This window comes from Heterodontus francisci, chromosome 23, assembly GCF_036365525.1.
Source record: "Heterodontus francisci isolate sHetFra1 chromosome 23, sHetFra1.hap1, whole genome shotgun sequence".
Classification (NCBI taxonomy): domain Eukaryota; kingdom Metazoa; phylum Chordata; class Chondrichthyes; order Heterodontiformes; family Heterodontidae; genus Heterodontus; species Heterodontus francisci.
The window spans coordinates 38,595,001-38,614,656 of NC_090393.1; the positions used below are offsets into that span (position 1 = coordinate 38,595,001).

Consider the following 19,656-nt stretch of genomic DNA (forward strand, 5'->3'; position numbering starts at 1 on the left):
CAGTCACTCTCACCTCACCTCTTGAATTCAGCTCTTTTGTCCATGTTTGAACCAAGGTTGTAATGAGGTCAGGAGCTGAGTGGCCCTGGCAGAACCCAAACTGAGCGTCACTGAGCAGGTTATTGCTAAGCAAGTTCCGCTTGATGGCACTGTTGATGATACCTTCCATCACTTTACTGATGATTGAGAGCAGGCTGATGGGGCGGTTATTGGCCGGGTTGGACTTGTCCTGCTTTTTGTGTACAGGGCATACCTGGGGAATTTTCCACGTTGCAGGGTAGATGCCAGTGTTGTAGCTGTACTGGAACAGCTTGGCTAGGGGTGCGGCAAGTTCTGGAGCACAGATCTTCAGTACCATTGCCGGAATATTGTTAGGGCCCATAGCTTTTGCAGTATCCAGTGCCTTCAGTCGTTTTTTGATATCACGCGGAGTGAATCGAATTGGCTGAAGTCTGGCATCTGTGATGCTGGGGACTTCAGGAGGAGCTGAGTTGGATCATCAACTCGGCACTTCTGGCTGAAGATTGTTGCAAATGCTTCAGCCTATCTTACGCACTGATGTGCTGGGCTCCCCCATCATTGAGGATGGGGATATTTGTGGAGCCACCTCCTCCAATTAGTTGTTTAATTGTCCACTACCATTCACGGCTGGATGTGGCAGGACTGCAGAGCTTAGATCTGATCCGTTGGTTATGGGATCGCTTAGCTCTGTCTATCGCATGCTGCTTACGCAGTTTGGCACGCAGATAGACCTGTGTTGTAGCTGCACCAGGTTGACACCTCATTTTGAGGTATGCCTGGTGCTGCTCCTGGCATGCCCTCCTGCACTCTTCGTTGCACCAGGGTTGGTCTCCTGGCTTGATGGTAATGGTGGAGTGGGGGATATGCCGGGTCATGAGGTTACAGACTGTGGTTGAGTACAATTCTGCTGCTGCTGGTAGCCCACAGCACCTCATGGATGCCCAGTTTTGCATTGCTAGATCTGTTCGAAATCTATCCCATTTAGCACGGTGATAGTGCCACACGACACGACGGACGGTATCCTCAATGTGAAGGCGGGACTTTGTCTCCACAAGGACTCTGCGGTGGTCACTCCTACCAATACAGTCATGGACAGAAGCATCTGCAGCAGGCAGATTGGTGAGGACGAGGTCAAGTATGTTTTTCCCTCGTGTTGGTTCCCCACACCACCTGCCACAGACTCAGTCTAGCAGCTATGTCCTTTAGGACTCGGCCAGCTCAGTCAGTAGTCCAAGCCACTCTTGGTGATGGACATTGAAGTCCCACACCCAGAGTACATTTTGTGCCCTTGCCACCCTCAGTGTTTCCTCAAAGTGGTGTTGAACATGGAGGAGTACTGAGTCATCAGCTGAGGGAGGGCGGTAGGTGGCAATCAGTAGGAGGTTACCTTGCCCATATTTGACCTGATGCCATGAGACTTCATGGGGTCCAGAGTCGATGTTGAGGACTCCCAGGGCAACTCCCTCCCTACTGTATACCACTGTGCCACCACCTCTGGTGGGTCTGTCCTGCCGGTGGGACAAGACAGACCCAAGGATGGTGATGGTAGTGTCAGGGACATTGTCTGTAAGGTATGATTTCGTGAGTATGACTATGTCAGGCTGTTGCTTGACTAGTCTGTGGGACAGCTCTCCCAACTTTAGCACAAGCCCCCAGATGTTAGTAAGGAGGACTTTGCAGGGTCGACAGAGCTGGGTTTGCCATTGTCATTTCCGGTGCCTATGTCGATCCGGTTTCATTCCTTTTTATTGACTTCGTAGCGGTTAGGTACAACTGAGTGGCTTGCTAGGCCATTTCAGAGGGCATGTAAGAGTCAACCACATTGCTGTGGGTCTGGAGTCACATGTAGGCCAGACCAGGTAAGGACAGCAGATTTCCTTCCCTAAAGGACATTCGTGAACCAGATGGGTTTTTCCAACAATCGACAATGGTTTTATGGCCATCATTAGTCTAGCTCTTGATTCCATATTTATTAATTAAATTCAAATTCCACCTTCTGCTGTGGTGGGATTCAAACCCATGTCCCCAGAGAAATACCCTGGGTCTCTGAGTTACTAGTCCAGTGATAATACCAGTACGCCACCGCCTACCCTTATTGAACCAGATGAAGAAAACTAGCAAACATGACGATAAGTTAAGGAAAGCTAAATATAAGTTTAGCAAGTAAATCTTTTCCACTTATGTTAATTTAAAGAATAGACTGCCACCAACAGTTCAGTCAAGGATATCTCCATTTCTTTTTGAATGTTTCAACTGTTGGTGCCAGTCTGTTCTTTAATATTCAGATGAATGTCCTCCTTGGTCTAAAGTTCTACATCTCCTTGTAGGCAGTTCTGAGTGGAGATGGGGGCAGTGAGGTGAGGGCCACACTGGCACTGTTGGTACATATTTCACAGAGGTGAAAGAATGAGGCAAAAAAACAGAGAGTCTTTCCCTCAACTAAAATAAATAACTTAAAAAAAGAATTACAGAGGAACGTTACTGCTTTTTTCTATATGGCGATAATATTTTTACTGAGGAGTACAACATTAAATTTAGAATAAGCAGAATGTCATGTTTTCAGTATAGGAACAGAGGAATTTTTGGCAGATGGAGGATCCAGTGGCCCAACAAGCCCATTCCTTTTTGATAAATCACCTACTTTCCTTTCAGCCATATCGGCACAGTGGCGCAGTGGTATGGGAGGCACAGTGGCGCAGTGGTTAGCACCGCAGCCTCACAGCTCCAGCGACCCGGGTTCAATTCTGCGTACTGCCTGTGTGGAGTTTGCAAGTTCTCCCTGTGTCTGCGTGGGTTTCCTCTGGGTGCTCTGGTTTCCTCCCACATGCCAAAGACTTGCTGGTTGATAGGTTAATTGGCCATTATAAATTGCCCCAAGTATAGGTAGGTGGTAGGGAAATATAGGGACAGGTGGGGATATGGTAGGAATATGGAATTAGTGTAGGATTAGTATAAATGGGTGGTTGATGGTCGGCACAGACTTGGTGGGCCGAACGGCCTGTTTCAGTGCTGTATCTCTAAACTAAACTAAACTAAGCCATATCGTCAATCCCTTCTCTCTTCAGAAATGCACCTAATTGAGGAACATACATCACAAAATATTTTTAAAAATACATTGATGCATAAAAGAAAATGTATCTCCGGGTATAATGAGGTATGGTGAGTAAATAACTTCTTAATAGTTCTGAAACTGGGTAAAGCAGAAAAAAGGTCAACAACACTCCACTCTGGAGTCTGGAAGATGGGATGGATGGCTGTATTGTTCACTTGTCCTCTCTATATTTTACATTTTGAATGTGTGGCATGTTTCATAAGCACAAGTTACTGTTATCTCCATGTTGACAGCTCTGCGTCACTAAATTGAAATGCCACTGATTACAACAGGCAACAAGCAGCTCAAGGCGACTGCAGATTTCCATGTTAGTTCAATGAGGCAACATTTGCTTCTAGTTCCTATTCTTTTGGGCCTCCTTATCTCGAGAGACAATGGATACGCGCCTGGAGGTGGTCAGTGGTTTGTGAAGCAGCGCCTGGAGTGGCTATAAAGGCCAATTCTGGAGTGACAGGCTCTTCCACAGGTGCTGCAGAGAAATTTGTTTGTTGGGGCTGTTGCACAGTTGGCTCTCCCCTTGCGCCTCTGTCTTTTTTCCTGCCAACTACTAAGTCTCTTCGACTCGCCACAATTTAGCCCTGTCTTTATGGCTGCCCGCCAGCTCTGGCGAATGCTGGCAACTGACTCCCACGACTTGTGATCAATGTCACACGATTTCATGTCACGTTTGCAGACGTCTTTATAACGGAGACATGGACGGCCGGTGGGTCTGATACCAGTGGCGAGCTCGCTGTACAATGTGTCTTTGGGGATCCTGCCATCTTCCATGCGGCTCACATGGCCGAGTGTATCAGGCCTGTGTCCTCAGTACCTTGCTCTACGGCAGCGAGGCCTGGACAACGTATGCCAGCCAAGAGCGACGTCTCAATTCATTCCATCTAGTTCCTATAGTTGTATATTTATTACATTGCTTAATTCATTATTTACTAGTGCACAAATAGCATAATTATTACTAGTGCCTTACATTGCAGTTTTTCAGTTTTGTAGTATTCCAAGTCCTCTTTTGTGTGGTTGTCATCCATATGTTGGAAAAATGATAAAGTGGTCAGGAAGTTTTCAAATGTGATTTCATCAACTGTTCCATTCGATTGTAACCCCAGGTTTCTAGCACAATACACATAGAAATTAGGATGAAATTTTTATATCACAAGAATTGAAATACTTTTAATACTTTGATCTTATGCTGCTGGAGTTGAGTGATTTTTGTTCTAGGAAATGGAACACTTTCCCACTTTAAGCACCCATTATTCCCAGATCAGGTACAGCAGATTGTAGGCCCCCTTTGCCCAACTCTATCAAGAGACTTCAATCCCAACCTAGAAAAATACTTCCTGCTCCATGCTGTGGTATTTCCATTTTGCACTCCAGCCATACTTGTGATCTCTCTAAGATTCCTAGTTTGAGGACAGTTTTGTACTATATGTCCACATTTACTCAGAAGCAGCAGGATTGCTCAGATGCACCCACTAGAGTGAGGAGACTTCCATTCCATTGGTCTGAATTGCAGTTGTAACCAGATTTCACAGATGAAAGCAAAGTGGACTAACCCATCAACAGCCAGTTTTTTTTTATTATGCAATCAATCAGAGATGTGATATTTATAAATAGTTTAATTTGAAAAAGCTGAACTGAAGACTTACCTCCTATCAAAAAATGCATTGACAATTCTTGACTTAATAGGATTACACTCCAGATCCGGTATGTTATCAAAGCAATCTTTGCTGTAAAATAAAATGATGAGTATTTTATGTAGACAAGCAAATACTCCAACATGGGGAAAAAATTGCTCTAAATGTTGTCATGAAATCACAATATCTAGAACAATACTAATACCGCATTGTAGCCTTCCCATCAGTTAGGTGCAAGAACCTTTTATGGAGGATTTCAATTTGCTCTGAAGTAACTGAGAGGAAAGAAATTCCAAGTGTGAGATTTTACATCCATTAAAGAGAACATCCTATCCTAAACTCTTCATATTGTTTCAGACACTGCATGAGATTTTCTGTATCAGTGCTCATTGTGCATACTGGGAGTACAACCACAGCATACATTAAAATTAATCTATTATTTTACATAGGTTAATATCGCCATTAAAATAACTAAGAGAGCAATTTAAAATGAATGTGTTAAAATGTTCATAAAATGACATTTCACTGCATAACTTTAGGAGCCTTAGTTCATGTAAAATCAAATAAAAGCTGGGTGATTTCCATTCCTGTATTTTTTACACACTTTTATAACCTGCCAGCAGACTGAAACCTAATGATGTTGATAACACCCTCATATTTATCTAAAGGTGGATGAAGGTGACAAATTATATATTCCTGAAGTTTAATTACAGGGAGGATTTTTTGTCTTTTTAAAGTGATGGTTGTTTGTTGGGGGCGGATTGCTTTGGATTTAAATGAAAGGTGAGGTTAAACAACTATGGAGCAACTTTGATGTGCTATCAATTGGAATAGATAATGAAACCTAAAATTGGCTATATTTTGAAGGATTTTCAGGCAATGTAAATTACATTTTATTATTCCCTTAAAAATTGACAAAGAAGACATAAGTCAGAAAAAGTTTGTTGAGTCTAGAAAGAGGAAGTACTGTATAGTGGCGTTATCATTTGATTACTATCTAATGCTGGCGGCGGGAACTCCTTTTAATCGGTTTCGGGTTTCACTGACTTAACAGACACAGTAAGTTTTGAGTGTAGAAGCTGTTGGTCTTGATGCTGCCGCTCACTGTAATTATGTGTGCTCTACTCGTTCCACGTTGGGTAGGATTGTCCCCAAGGCTTACGATTTGCTTGTTGAAATACAGTAAACAGAAAAGTAGCACTTGAATTATATACACTATCTGCCTTGTGAATTTTGTAAATTTATTGTAATACTACGAGGAATTAATCGAATGCAGCAAATGTGCTACAGTTACATCGTACAACACGTTTGATAAACACATCATTTAGAGTCACGTTGAATGGAAGCAGCTAAATACCAGGAACTGCTATGGTTGTGTGATTTTATCCAGTGACTGACTGAGCCATACAGACCAGGGGGGTTTTAGGTTTGATCCCTAGTTTGTGCTCAGCCATTTGATGTCACCCAGGCAGTAGCTGAGGTACAATAAACCTCAGCATTCCTCAGTTCGAGAGCAGTAAATCAGCCAGATGTCCCGATCCCTACCGCGCAGGAGGGCGAATGTGTGAGGACCTGGCAATGTGAGCTCGGCTGTGAAGCCCCCCACGGTCGGTTAGCCGGTCACTACACACTGGCGAGACTCGCGTGTCAATAACTGCCAACTGGCTGACATACCACAGAACACCTCGCACGTTTGAAATTACTGTCCAGAAAGGAGACAGAAACGGTGGAGGCAAGGGAATTAAATACTGTCAAAATATATTTGAGTGCAACAAATATATTAATTATCAGCCCTTGAGAGTAGACACTGCGATTAAAGGGAACTGGAAACGTAGAGTTGCCCAATGTTTTTCATCCTTTCCGTATTAGGAAATATACTTGGAACCAGCCTCTTATTGCGTGACCTTCACGAGCCTCCTGCATTATTCGACATTTTCACTTTTAAATGTAACTAATTAACAATTCAGTTGTGAACAAGCGCCTGTACTCACAGCCGGTTGTGTTCACAAGATTGCGAATTTCCCAGGCGGGCAGTGAAGGTGAAGATCCCATCACTTCTTCCTTGACTTCAGCAGATACACAGCTTTCAAAACTCGCAAGTTCTGGTGAGAAAACTGACCAGTAATAGCAAAGCTAGCTTCGCGTTTTTTAAATCAGTTCTAGCTCTGATCTGAGACGGTAGCAATGATGTTCTTTCGCGATAGTGATGTGGAACCCAACTGCAGTCACTTTGGAATAGGTAAGTGTTGTTTTCGATACTTCCCTATCGTTCCTGTGAAGGATTCTTCTGGGTCCTACTGCTCAAGCGTTCTTAAAAGCAATGCCTTCACACTTCCTGCCCCTGTTTTGATTATATTTAAATATTCTGTTTCACTGCGGTGACTTCAAAATAATCCATAAGGAGAAACAGAGGTGTGTGCTCCTTTTTTTATCTTTAACTTACTATATTGAACATAAAAACTGCTAATTCGACATCCGATTTGACCCTGAGTTGAGCTTCTGACCACATTATCCTATCCATCACCAAGAGCACTTACTTCCACCTCCGTAATATCAGTCAATTTAAGGTCATCAGTGGGGCTCGCAGTGTGGCGTATTTGCTCGAACTGGAAGTTACATATATTAATACACAGGGCCCTGTTCTTTGCAGACAGAAAGAACATGTACAAACATTGCACTTGTTTCAGCTAAACAAAGTAAGTGACAGCCATTCACTGTTCATTCCTCAAGACAATGTCTTGACCAATCAGAGTTAAGCAGCCTGGTTTAAATTTCAAACAAAGCTTGGCAGTTAACTGTCAGTCGCTGTAAACTGGTGCATTACCAATTGCAATGCCTCAACCAATCAGAGTTCACTTGCGAACCAATCAGCACTCTCTTCTCATACAGTATAAAGTTGTTGTTTTCCCTTACATTGTATTCTTGTGGATTGTCCTGATGAGTGCAAGATGAAAAGCTTCAACAACATGTCTCTATTTTCAGCAATACTCAAGTTCTGCACTAGCAAATGACTAGTTACAACTTGCTTGCAGTTAAATTATATACTTTCCTCTTCATGGGTTTACATTTTCAGTTAATCGATTTCTTTGATTTATATCCACCCAGTAATGTATGGGAGATTAATTGGTTTATATATTGAAGGTGTTTGCATAGAATGGTGGAAAATATTTTTAAATAGATTGACTTTTCAGATGCGTTTGCAGTATAACTAGAGTCTCTGTGAAATACTTTTACTTCATACCATCAGTTTATAGTATGCATGCAGCCTGAATGTTAAATCAGAGTCTGACCTGATGGGTGGGAGACTCCTGTGAAATGGAGTCTTGCTCCACTTTGCTTGGGAGTGAATTTGAGCCTGAACTCCTAGTTTACACTACACAAGTGTGGGTGCAAAACTAAAGGTCTTCTCACTGATGCTAAACTTGCAGTGGAATTCTTTTGGGCCTCCTTATCTCGAGAGACAATGGATACGCGCCTGGAGGTGGTCAGTGGTTTGTGAAGCAGCGCCTGGAGTGGCTATAAAGGCCAATTCTGGAGTGACAGGCTCTTCCACAGGTGCTGCAGAGAAATTTGTTTGTTGGGGCTGTTGCACAGTTGGCTCTCCCCTTGCGCCTCTGTCTTTTTTCCTGCCAACTACTAAGTCTCTTCGACTCGCCACAATTTAGCCCTGTCTTTATGGCTGCCCGCCAGCTCTGGCGAATGCTGGCAACTGACTCCCACGACTTGTGATCAATGTCACACGATTTCATGTCACGTTTGCAGACGTCTTTATAACGGAGACATGGACGGCCGGTGGGTCTGATACCAGTGGCGAGCTCGCTGTACAATGTGTCTTTGGGGATCCTGCCATCTTCCATGCGGCTCACATGGCCAAGCCATCTCAAGCGCCGCTGACTCAGTAGTGTGTATAAGCTGGGGGTGTTGGCCGCTTCAAGGACTTCTGTGTTGGAGATATAGTCCTGCCACCTGATGCCAAGTATTCTCCGAAGGCAGCGAAGATGGAATGAATTGAGACGTCGCTCTTGGCTGGCATACGTTGTCCAGGCCTCGCTGCCGTAGAGCAAGGTACTGAGGACACAGGCCTGATACACTCGGACTTTTGTGTTCCGTGTCAGTGCGCCATTTTCCCACACTCTCTTGGCCAGTCTGGACATAGCAGTGGAAGCCTTACCCATGCGCTTGTTGATTTCTGCATCTAGAGACAGGTTACTGGTGATAGTTGAGCCTAGGTAGGTGAACTCTTGAACCACTTCCAGAGCGTGGTCGCCAATATTGATGGATGGAGCATTTCTGACATCCTGCCCCATGATGTTCGTTTTCTTGAGGCTGATGGTTAGGCCAAATTCATTGCAGGCAGACGCAAACCTGTCGATGAGACTCTGCAGGCATTCTTCAGTGTGAGATGTTAAAGCAGCATCGTCAGCAAAGAGGAGTTCTCTGATGAGGACTTTCCGTACTTTGGACTTCGCTCTTAGACGGGCAAGGTTGAACAACCTGCCCCCTGATCTTGTGTGGAGGAAAATTCCTTCTTCAGAGGATTTGAACGCATGTGAAAGCAGCAGGGAGAAGAAAATCCCAAAAAGTGTGGGTGCGAGAACACAGCCCTGTTTCACACCACTCAGGATAGGAAAGGGCTCTGATGAGGAGCCACCATGTTGAATTGTGCCTTTCATATTGTCATGGAATGAGGTGATGATACTTAGTAGCTTTGGTGGACATCCGATCTTTTCTAGTAGTCTGAAGAGACCACGTCTGCTGACGAGGTCAAAGGCTTTGGTGAGATCAATGAAAGCAATGTAGAGGGGCATCTGTTGTTCACGGCATTTCTCCTGTATCTGACGAAGGGAGAACAGCATGTCAATAGTCGATCTCTCTGCACGAAAGCCACACTGTGCCTCAGGGTAGACGCGCTCGGCCAGCTTCTGGAGCCTGTTCAGAGCGACTCGAGCAAAGACTTTCCCCACTATGCTGAGCAGGGAGATTCCACGGTAGTTGTTGCAGTCACCGCGGTCACCTTTGTTTTTATAGAGGGTGATGATGTTGGCATCGCACATGTCCTGGGGTACTGCTCCCTCGTCCCAGCACAGGCATAGCAGTTCATGTAGTGCTGAGAGTATAGCAGGCTTGGCACTCTTGATTATTTCAGGGGTAATGCTGTCCTTCCCAGGGGCTTTTCCGCTGGCTAGGGAAAGAAGGTACCAGCCCTTCGCTTTGCAAGCTGGAACGTCAGAACTATGTGTCCTGGCCTGTCGGAAGACCTTACACAAATCAACGATTCTCGGAAGACCGCCATCATTAACAACGAGCTCAGTAGATTCAATGTGGACATTGCAGCACTTCAGGAGACTCGCCTCCCCGCGAGTGGCTCTCTAGCAGAGCAAGACTACACCTTCTTCTGGCAGGGCAGGGATCCTGAAGAACCAAGACAGCATGGAGTGGGCTTCGCCATCAGAAACTCCTTGCTCAGCATGATAGAGCCTCCCTCAAATGGCTCGGAACGCATACTGTCCATCCGACTGCTCACCACCTCTGGTCCAGTACACCTACTCAGCATCTATGCTCCAACACTCTGCTCCGCACCTGAAGCTAAAGACCAGTTCTATGAACAACTCCATAACATCATTAGCAGCATCCCCAACACCGAACACCTATTCCTGCTGGGGGACTTTAATGCCAGGGTTGGGGCCGACCATGACTCATGGCCCTCCTGCCTTGGGCGCTATGGCGTTGGAAGGATGAATGAGAACGGGCAGAGACTGCTTGAGTTGTGTACCTATCATAACCTCTGCATCACCAACTCGTTCTTTCACCCTAAACCCTGTCACCAGGTTTCATGGAGGCACCCAAGATCACGTCGTTGGCACCAGCTAGACCTCATTGTCACAAGGCGAGCCGCCTTAAACAGTGTTCAAATCACACGCAGCTTCCACAGTGCGGACTGCGACACCGACCACTCCCTGGTGTGCAGCAAGGTTAGACTCAGACCAAAGAAGTTGCATCATTCCAAGCAGAAGGGCCACCCGCGCATCAACACGAGCAGAATTTCTCACCCACAGCTGTTACAAAAATTTCTAAATTCACTTGTAACAGCCCTTCAAAACACTCCCACAGGGGATGCTGAGACCAAGTGGGCCCACATCAGAGACGCCATCTATGAGTCAGCTTTGACCACCTACGGCAAAAGTGCGAAGAGAAATGCAGACTGGTTTCAATCTCATAATGAAGAGCTGGAACCTGTCATAGCCGCTAAGCGCATTGCACTTTTGAACTACAAGAAAGCCCCCAGCGATTTAACATCCGCAGCACTTAAAGCAGCCAGAAGTACTGCACAAAGAACAGCTAGGCGTTGCGCAAACGACTACTGGCAACACCTATGCAGTCATATTCAGCTGGCCTCAGACACCGGAAACATCAGAGGAATGTATGATGGCATGAAGAGAGCTCTTGGGCCAACCATCAAGAAGATCACCCCCCTCAAATCTAAATCGGGGGACATAATCACTGACCAACGCAAACAGATGGACCGCTGGGTTGAGCACTACCTAGAACTGTACTCCAGGGAGAATGCTGTCACTGAGACTGCCCTCAATGCAGCCCAGCCTCTACCAGTCATGGATGAGCTGGACATACAGCCAACCAAATCGGAACTCAGTGATGCAGTGGAATGGACCCATAGAAAAAACGTGTACCTTGAGCAAGCTAGCTAAACTGGAGAATGCAATGCTGCAGCAGTGCATGATATCATAGCGCAGGAAACACAGGTTTGTTTTATCCCCAATCCCCACTACTTCAAATTCCAAAGTGGAGGAAGGAAATGTCAGAGAAACATTTGTTCCCAGTCGATCGCATTTAGTTATTATTATCTCTATGACTTGCTCATAGGAGGCCTGGGAGTAGGTTGCCTAACTGCCTTCTCTGTAATCAGTTGGTCTTATGTCAAGAAGGAAATACTTGCCCTTGAGGAAGTGCAATGAAAGTTCAGTGGACTGGTTCCTGGGTTAAGGAATTGTCCTATGAGGAGAGATTGAGCAGACTAGGCCTATATTCCCAAAGGTTTAGATGAATGAGAGGTGATCTAATTGAAACATAAAATTCTTAAGGGGCTAGGTAAATGCTGAGATAATATTTCCCCTGGCTGGGGAATCGAGAATATGGGGTCACAGTCTCAGAATAAGGAGAATAAACATATATTTAGGACTTGGCTAAAGATAAATTTCTTCAGTCAAATGGTTATGAATCTTTAGAATTCTCCACCCCAGAGCCCTTGAGAATATCAAGACTGATGTTGATAGATTTTTGGGTACTTAGGGAATTAAGGGATATGGGGATAGTGTGGGAAGGTGGAGTTGAGGTAGAAGATCAGCCACAACCTTATTGAATGGTGCAGCAAGCTGGAAGGGCCCATCTGGCCTATTCCAGTTCCTATTTCTTATATTCTTATGTATGCGACCAGGGAAGAGCAGTTGCAGGGTATGGATTGGGGTAAATAATAGTGATCTGTACCCTCAAAATAAAGACAGAAATTTTTTTCGTTGAATCAAATATTCCTCAGCAAGACTGCAGTTCTGCCTACTTATTACTCATCTCTCAAGTAAATTATTTCCCTTGCAGCCTGGAACGCCCTTCCTAAATCCTTTGATATTATTACATTTCTCACAATTTTCATAAACTTCCACAACGTTTCTGCTTGGTGACCATCCAGTGCCTACTTGTGGAGTCCCTTGGTGTGTTTTGTTATGTTAAAGGCAGTATACAAGTGCAAGTTGTTGTTGTTGCAATTGCTGCAGTACAGGTTGAAGAACAATAGATGAGGTAAGACTTTTAGTTAACACAGAACAAAGCCAACACCCTGATGTGCCAATATATTTTAATGTGCTTTGTATGCATATCAATTGGGTTCACATGCAAAGTTCGCACATAAATTAATATAATTCAAACACAAATGTATCTTGCTTTAGAGTCACTTTATTACGGATGTAACCACCACAAGTAACACAAAACTAGGTATTCAACTTTGATCCCTTTGAATGTCATTGTGAGAAAAACCTTTGGGCATTTGTATTGTGTGTGAAATCAAACAGAACTCAGAAGTGACAATACGCAGTGATGATTTTGCCCCTTCCCTGATGGTGTGAAATGTATTTTACTGCAATAATATATAGTCAACAAGTTTTTGGCAACAACCAAAATTACTGTGCCTTCAGCAAATTCAAGACCTTTTGTTTAGAAACTTAACATGTGATCAGATTACAACTCAACTACAGGAGGATATTTGTTTAAAAGTTAACCAATATGCAGAATATCAGACAGGATGAGTGTTGGGTCACTTCTCTTTTCACAGATGCTGCCAGACCAGCTGAATGGTTCCAGCATTTCTTGTTTTTATTTCAGTGTTCAGGGGTTTTATCTTCACACGCCACTTCGATCTGTATCTTGGAGTCTTATCAGCTGCCTACAAAACTTAAATTCTTATTCCGCTTAAACTTTTAACCCTCCTTCTGTGAAACCAGTTCACTAACCACAATGACACAGTTGATTTGCGAATTCATTATGTGAAGAATTATAGGCACAATGCTTCGATTTTTATTACGCTGTTTCACTGTGTAATCCCCAAATGATACATTTTCTAATATGCATTAAAATATTTTGCCTGATGGCATAAAAACTCTTTTACAATGAAATTATGTAACCCATAGAAAAAAGTAACGAAAACGATTTAGAATTAATAGTGGCATCTCATAAAAATTCTGCCGATTATATCCGGTGTGTGATAAATAGGCGGAACTGTTTTGCTCAATCAGGAAGAAAGCTGTGTCCAGTTCTATTGTCTAACATACTGAAAAACGCAAGAGGATGTATTCTGGAAAAAAGCTTTACTTAATATAGTTCAAGTATGTTTGCAGGGACGATTTGATGTGATTTCTAATCTGCAGTGCACTTTATCAACTATATTTTCAACTTGTATGGCTATAAAAGGCAAACTACAGTATACAATATCACCCAGAATTATTTGAAGGCTATACAATTGTTATATATATATATATATATAATGTTCGCATTCCCAAGTAAAGTTTGTGATGAAATTGCCATTGTGCCATCTCTTATAAAAATTCTGCCAATTATACCCGGGCTCTTGTCAGTTTGAGCCATCCACTGTCAAGTCCACTTTTAGAATTCATAAATGCAACTCAATTGAAAAGCAAAAGCAAAATACTGTAGATGATGGAAATCTGAAATAAAACCAAAAAAGTGCTGGAAATACTCAGCAGGCCTGGCAGCATCTGTGGAGAGAGAAGCAGAGTTAACGTTTCAGGATGAAAGGTCGCTGACCTGAAACATTAACTTTGCTTCTCTCTCCACAGATGCTGCCAGATGGAAGATAGTGTTAACTCTCAAATTATTCACCATCTTGAAAGTTCAGGCATAATCTGTTATATTCATGGTGATCAATTATTCTCCTAAATCACCATCGGTACTGTAGATAACGGGTTTTGATGGGCTGCTGAAATTTCTCTTCCAGCTCTTCAAAGACACAGTCTTCCATGTCATTCCAATGTCTAAGCAAAGCTACCATTTTTAGCTTTAGTAATTCCACTCCTAATCCCTCTTCATCTATTGCTGTTGTTGGCCTCAATGGGGAGAAATTTCTACTTTGTCGGTCGCAGAAAACTGCCAGTAATGGATTGTACATTATACATTAATTCCCATTATACACCCTGTCAGATTTTATTTTCAGTGAAGTCAATAGAAAGGAACTTCTGGGGTGGAAGTTTATGACAAGTGGCCAATCTGCTATCAGCAGTTTCCACTTCAGCTGAAGTTGAAAATCCCTCCCGCTCCACTATGTCTTCTCATCTGAAGTGGAATTCTTAATTGCTATTGTTCCCTCCACAGAAAGTGATTTTCTTTTTCACCCCAGCTTGCTTTTTTTTTAACTTCAGAAACTCTTCCAAGACTCAAGTACTGCTCCTGTGTCTGGAGACTCTTCTGATATCTCTCTGGGACTTCTGGACTTGATCTACCAGGTACAAGATAAAGCTTGCTCTCTGATTGATAAACGCTCCCTCTTTCATCTTCACAATCCAATCTCTATATCATTATAACTTTTCTTCTGTCTATCTATTTTCTCAATACTACTATGATCATTGCTCCACTGAAATTTATTCTCTTGGTCTTCCTTAGCTGCAAGATGCCACTTGTCCTCCTTTAATCCTACTATGTTGAAATCAAGGCTTATATACTGACTCATGCTCGAATTTAATCTTGCCCAGCGCCTCAAAACCCAGCAAATCCTTAACTCTCTGTCTTTCCTCCCTCCTGCAATCTTCAGGATCTAAAAATCCAGTGTTGACGCCACTATACTCCACTTGGTTTCAAACCCAAACAATATGAGACTGACTTCTCTCGAAGACTATCTGCCAACCCCTCCAAAATCACATTGAGAGTCAACTTTGGAGGGAAACTGCAACTTTAGCTGGAACTACTTTGCAATCGTACTAAAGTTGCAGTATAAGTGCATTTTAGGTTTCTCAATAAAAAAAATCCATAACATACATGTATGATTAAAAGATTAAAAGGGAACCCAAAAGTCTTTTAAAACATATAACTAGTAAAAGGGTAGTCAAAGGAAGGATGTTGCTGATTAGAGATAACAAAGGAGATCTTCTTGTGGTGGTAGACAGCATAGCTGAGTATTAAATGAGTAATTTAAATCAGTATTCACTAAAGAAGAGGATGCTGCCAGTGTCACATTAAAAGAGGAGATAGAAGAGAAATTAGATAGGATAAAAATAAAGAGGAGGTTAATAGATTGACAGTGCTCAAAGTAGAAAAGTCACCTGGTCCAATTGGGATGCATCCTAGGTTGCTGAGAGAAGTGAGGGTAGAAATAGCAGAGGCTCTGGCCACGATTTTCCAATTCTGCTTAGATTTGGGAGCAACACCAGAGGACTGGAGGATTGCAAATACTACAACCCTATTCTAAAAAGGGGGAGGGATAAACCTGGCAACTAGCAGCCAGCTGAATGTCTGTGGTGGGAAAACTTTTAGAGACAATAATCAGAGACAAAATTAACTGTCACTTGGAAAAATATGGGTTAGTAAATGACAGTCAGCCTGGATTTATCGAAGGCAAATCATGTTTGACTAACTTGATTGAGTTCTTTGATGAAGCAATGGAAAGGGTTGATAAAAATACTGCAGTTGATGTTGTGTATTTAGACTTTCAAAAGGTATTTGATAAAGTAGCACATAATAGACTTGTTAGCAAAATGGTAGTCCATTTAAACGGGCAGTGACTCCATTAGTATGAAATTGGCTAAGAGACAGAAGCAGAGTAGTGGTGAACAATTGTCTATCAGACTGGATGGAGTACGTGGTATCCCCCAGGGGTCAGTATTAGGACCATTTCTCTTTTTGATATATATTAATGACCTGGATTTGGGTACACAGGACATAATTTCAAAGTTTGCAGATGACACAAAACTCGGAAATGTAATGAACAGTGAGGAAGATAGCAACAGACTTCAGGAGGACAGAGACAGACTAATAAAATGGGCAGGTACATGGCAGATGCAACTTAATGTAGAGAAGTGATCGGAAGATTGAAGAGAGGCAATATAAACTAAATGGTACAATTTTAAAGGGGGTGGTGCATAGGTCAGATTTGGGGGTGTATGTACACAATTCTTTGAAGATGGCATTTCAAGCTAAGAAAGTTATTAAAAAAAGTATATGGGATCCTTGGCTTTATAGAAAGGCATAGAGTACAATGACAAGAAAATTATGCTAAACCTTAATAAATCTCTGATTAGAGCTCAGCTGGAGGGTTGTATCTAATTCTGGGCACCATACTTTAGGAAGAATGTCAAAGATTTAGGGAGGGTGCAAAGGAGATTTATTGGACTTGTATCAGCGACATGGGACTTCAGTTACATGGAGAGACAAGAGAAGCTGGGATTGTTCTCCTTAGAGCCAAGAAGGTTAAGGGGAGATTTAATAGAGGTGTTCAAAATCATGAAGTATTTTCAAAGAGGAAATAAGGAGAACTGTTTCCAGTGGCAGAAGGGTTGGTAACCATAGCACAGAGATTTAATGTAATTGGTAAATGAACCAGAGGCAAGATGAGAAGAAATATATTAATGTAATGAGGATGATCTGGAATGCATTATCTGAAAAAGTGGTGGAAGCAGATTCAATAATAACTTTCAAAAGGGAATTGGATAAATATTTGAAGGGGAGAAGTTTGCAGTGCTCTGGGGAAAGGGCAGGGAATGGGACTAATTGGATAATTCTTCTGAAGAACTGGCAGATGCACAGAATCACAGAATAATACAGCGCAGAAGAGGCCCTTCAGCCCATCGAGTCTGCACCGATGCATTAAAGACACCTGACCTGTCTACCTAATCCCATTTGCCAGCACTTGGCCCATAGCCTTGAATGTTATGACGTGCCAAGTGCTCATCCTGGTACTTTTTAAAGGATGTGAGGCAACCCGCCTCTACCACCCTCCCAGGCAGTGCACAATGGACTGAATTCCCTCCTTTGGTGGTGTATTATTCTATGATTCTATAACTTGCTATCATTCGATTGGTCTTTCTCACATGCCACACCAGTGATGCTTTGCTCACTGTCCCCAGTGCTCCTGGCATTCAATCACCCACTTGGTGTATCCTGTACCATTCACTTATCTGACCCATTTGCTTTAATGTTTTCATTTAAAGATGTAATAAATATAAAATATGGCAAAAGTGATATACACTGTGGAAATCAGTGTGAAACACCCACAAATTATGGGTAGCAGAATGCAGACTGGTTTCAATCTCACTCTGAAGAGATGGAACCAATTATAGCTGCCAAGCTCACTGCACTGCTGAGCTATAAGAAAGCCCCCAGCGAGTTAATATCCTTATCACTTAAAGCAGCCAGAAGAACCGTGCAAAGAACAGCCAGGTGCTGTGCAAACAACTACTGGCAACACCTATGCAGTCGTATTCAGCTGGCCTCTGACATCGGAAATATCAGAGGAATGTATGACGGCATTAAGAGAGCTTTTGGGCCAACCATCAAGAAGATTGCCCCCTCAAGTCTAAATCAGGGGCAACGATCACTGACCAACTCAAGCAAATGGACCGCTGGAGGGAGCACTACTTAGAACTGTACTCCAGGGAAAATGATGGCACTGATACCACCCTCAATGCAGCCCAGTCTCTGCTAGTCATGGATGAGCTGGACGAACAGCCAACAAAATCGGAACTCAGTAATGCCATCGATTCTCTAGCCAGCGGGAAAGCCCCTGGAAAGGACGGCATTGCCCCTGAAATCATCAAGAGTGCCAAGCCTGCTATACTCTCAGCACTCCATGAACTGGTTTGCCTGTGCTAGGATGAGGGAGCAGGACCACAGGACATGCGCGATGCCAATATCATCACCCTCTATAAGAACAAGGGTGACCGCGGTGACTGCAACAACTACAGTGGAATCTCCCTGCTCAGCATAGTGGGGAAAGTCTTTGCTCGAGTCATTTTAAGCAGACTCCAGAAGCTGGCTGAGCATGTCTACCCTGAGGCACAGTGCGCTTTCGAGCAGAGTGATCCACCATTGACCTGCTGTTCTCCCTTCGCCAGCTACAGGAGAAATGCCATGAACAACAGATGCCCCTCTACGTTGCCTTCATAAATCTCACCAAAGCGTGGTCTCTTCAGACTACTAGCAAAGATCGGATGTCCACCAAAGCTATTAAGTATCATCATCTCATTCCATGACAATAAGAAAGGCACAATTCAGCATAGCAGAGCCTCATCAGACCCCTTTCCTATCCTGAGTGGCGTGAAACAGGGCTGTGTTCTTGCACCTGCACTGTTTGGGATCTTCTTCTCACTGCTGCTCTCTCACGCGTTTAAGTCTTCAGAAGAAGGAATTTTCTTCCACACAAGATCAGATGGCAGGTTGTTCAACCTTGCCCGTCTCAGAGTGAAGACCAAAGTACGGAAAGTCCTCATCAGGGAACTCCTCTTTGCTGACGATTCTGCATTAACATCCCACACTGAAGAGTGTCTGCAGAGACTCATCGACAGGCTTGCAGCTGCCTGCAACAAATTTGGACTAACCAGCAGTTTCGAGAAAATGAACATCATGGGACAGGACGTCAGAAATGCTCCATCCATCAATTTCGGTGACCACACTCTAGAGGTGGTTTAAGAGTTCACCGACCTGAGCTCAACCATCGCCAGCAACCTGTCTCTCGATGCAGAAATCAACAAGCGCATGGGAAAGGCGTCCGCTGCTATGTCCAGACTGGCCAAGAGGGTGGGGGAAAATGGAGCACTGACATGGAACACAAAAGTCCGAGTGTTTCAAGCCTATGTCCTCAATACCTTGCTCTATGGCAGTGAGGCCTGGACAACGTATGTCAGCCAAGAGCGACGTCTCAACGCATTCCATCTTCGCTGTTTCCTGAGAATCCTTGGCATCAGGTGGCAGGACTGTATCTCCAATGCAGAAGTCCTCGAGGCAGCCAACATCCCCAGAATATACGCCCTACTGAGCTAGCGGTGCTCGAGATGGCTTGGCCATGTGAGCCGCATGGAAGATGGCAGGATCCCCAAGGACGTATTGTACAGCGAGCTCGTCACTGGTATCAGACCCACTGGCTGTTCCTGTCTCCACTTTAAAATATGTTTGTAAATGCGACATTGACCACAAGTCATGGGAGCCAGTTGCCAGCGATTGCCAGAGCTGGCCGACAGCTATAAAGGCGGGGCTGAAGAGAGGCAAGTCAAAGAGACTCAGCAGTTGGCAGGAAAAGATACAGAAATGTAAGGAGAGAGCCAACTGTGTAACAGCCCCAACAACCAACTTCACCGGCAGTGCCTGTGGAAGAATCTGTCACTCTAG

General features: G+C 43.7%; 2 protein-coding genes across 7 annotated transcripts in view; one reads left to right on the top strand and one right to left on the bottom strand.

Annotated features, from left to right (window-relative positions):
* tesca (tescalcin a) overlaps positions 1-7,053 on the bottom strand; it is a 40,748-nt gene extending 33,695 nt beyond the window's left edge. For 2 of the 4 annotated variants that reach the window (XM_068055146.1, XM_068055144.1), the window contains exons 1-4: positions 6,753-7,053; positions 4,967-5,036; positions 4,774-4,854; positions 4,098-4,237 (exon numbers count right to left, since the gene is read on the bottom strand). In XM_068055146.1, the coding sequence (XP_067911247.1) occupies positions 4,098-4,237; positions 4,774-4,854; positions 4,967-5,036; positions 6,753-6,813 (352 nt within the window). In that variant the 5' untranslated portion in view covers positions 6,814-7,053. The remainder of the gene's footprint in view (positions 1-4,097; positions 4,238-4,773; positions 4,855-4,966; positions 5,037-6,752) is intronic. The other 2 variants (XM_068055147.1, XM_068055145.1) reach the window with 2 other exon arrangements.
* sdsl (serine dehydratase-like) overlaps positions 6,634-19,656 on the top strand; it is a 72,762-nt gene continuing 59,739 nt past the window's right edge. For all 3 annotated transcript variants that reach the window (XM_068055135.1, XM_068055136.1, XM_068055137.1), the window contains exons 1-2: positions 6,634-7,000; positions 14,703-14,786. The gene's annotated coding sequence lies outside the window, so the exon portion shown is untranslated. The remainder of the gene's footprint in view (positions 7,001-14,702; positions 14,787-19,656) is intronic.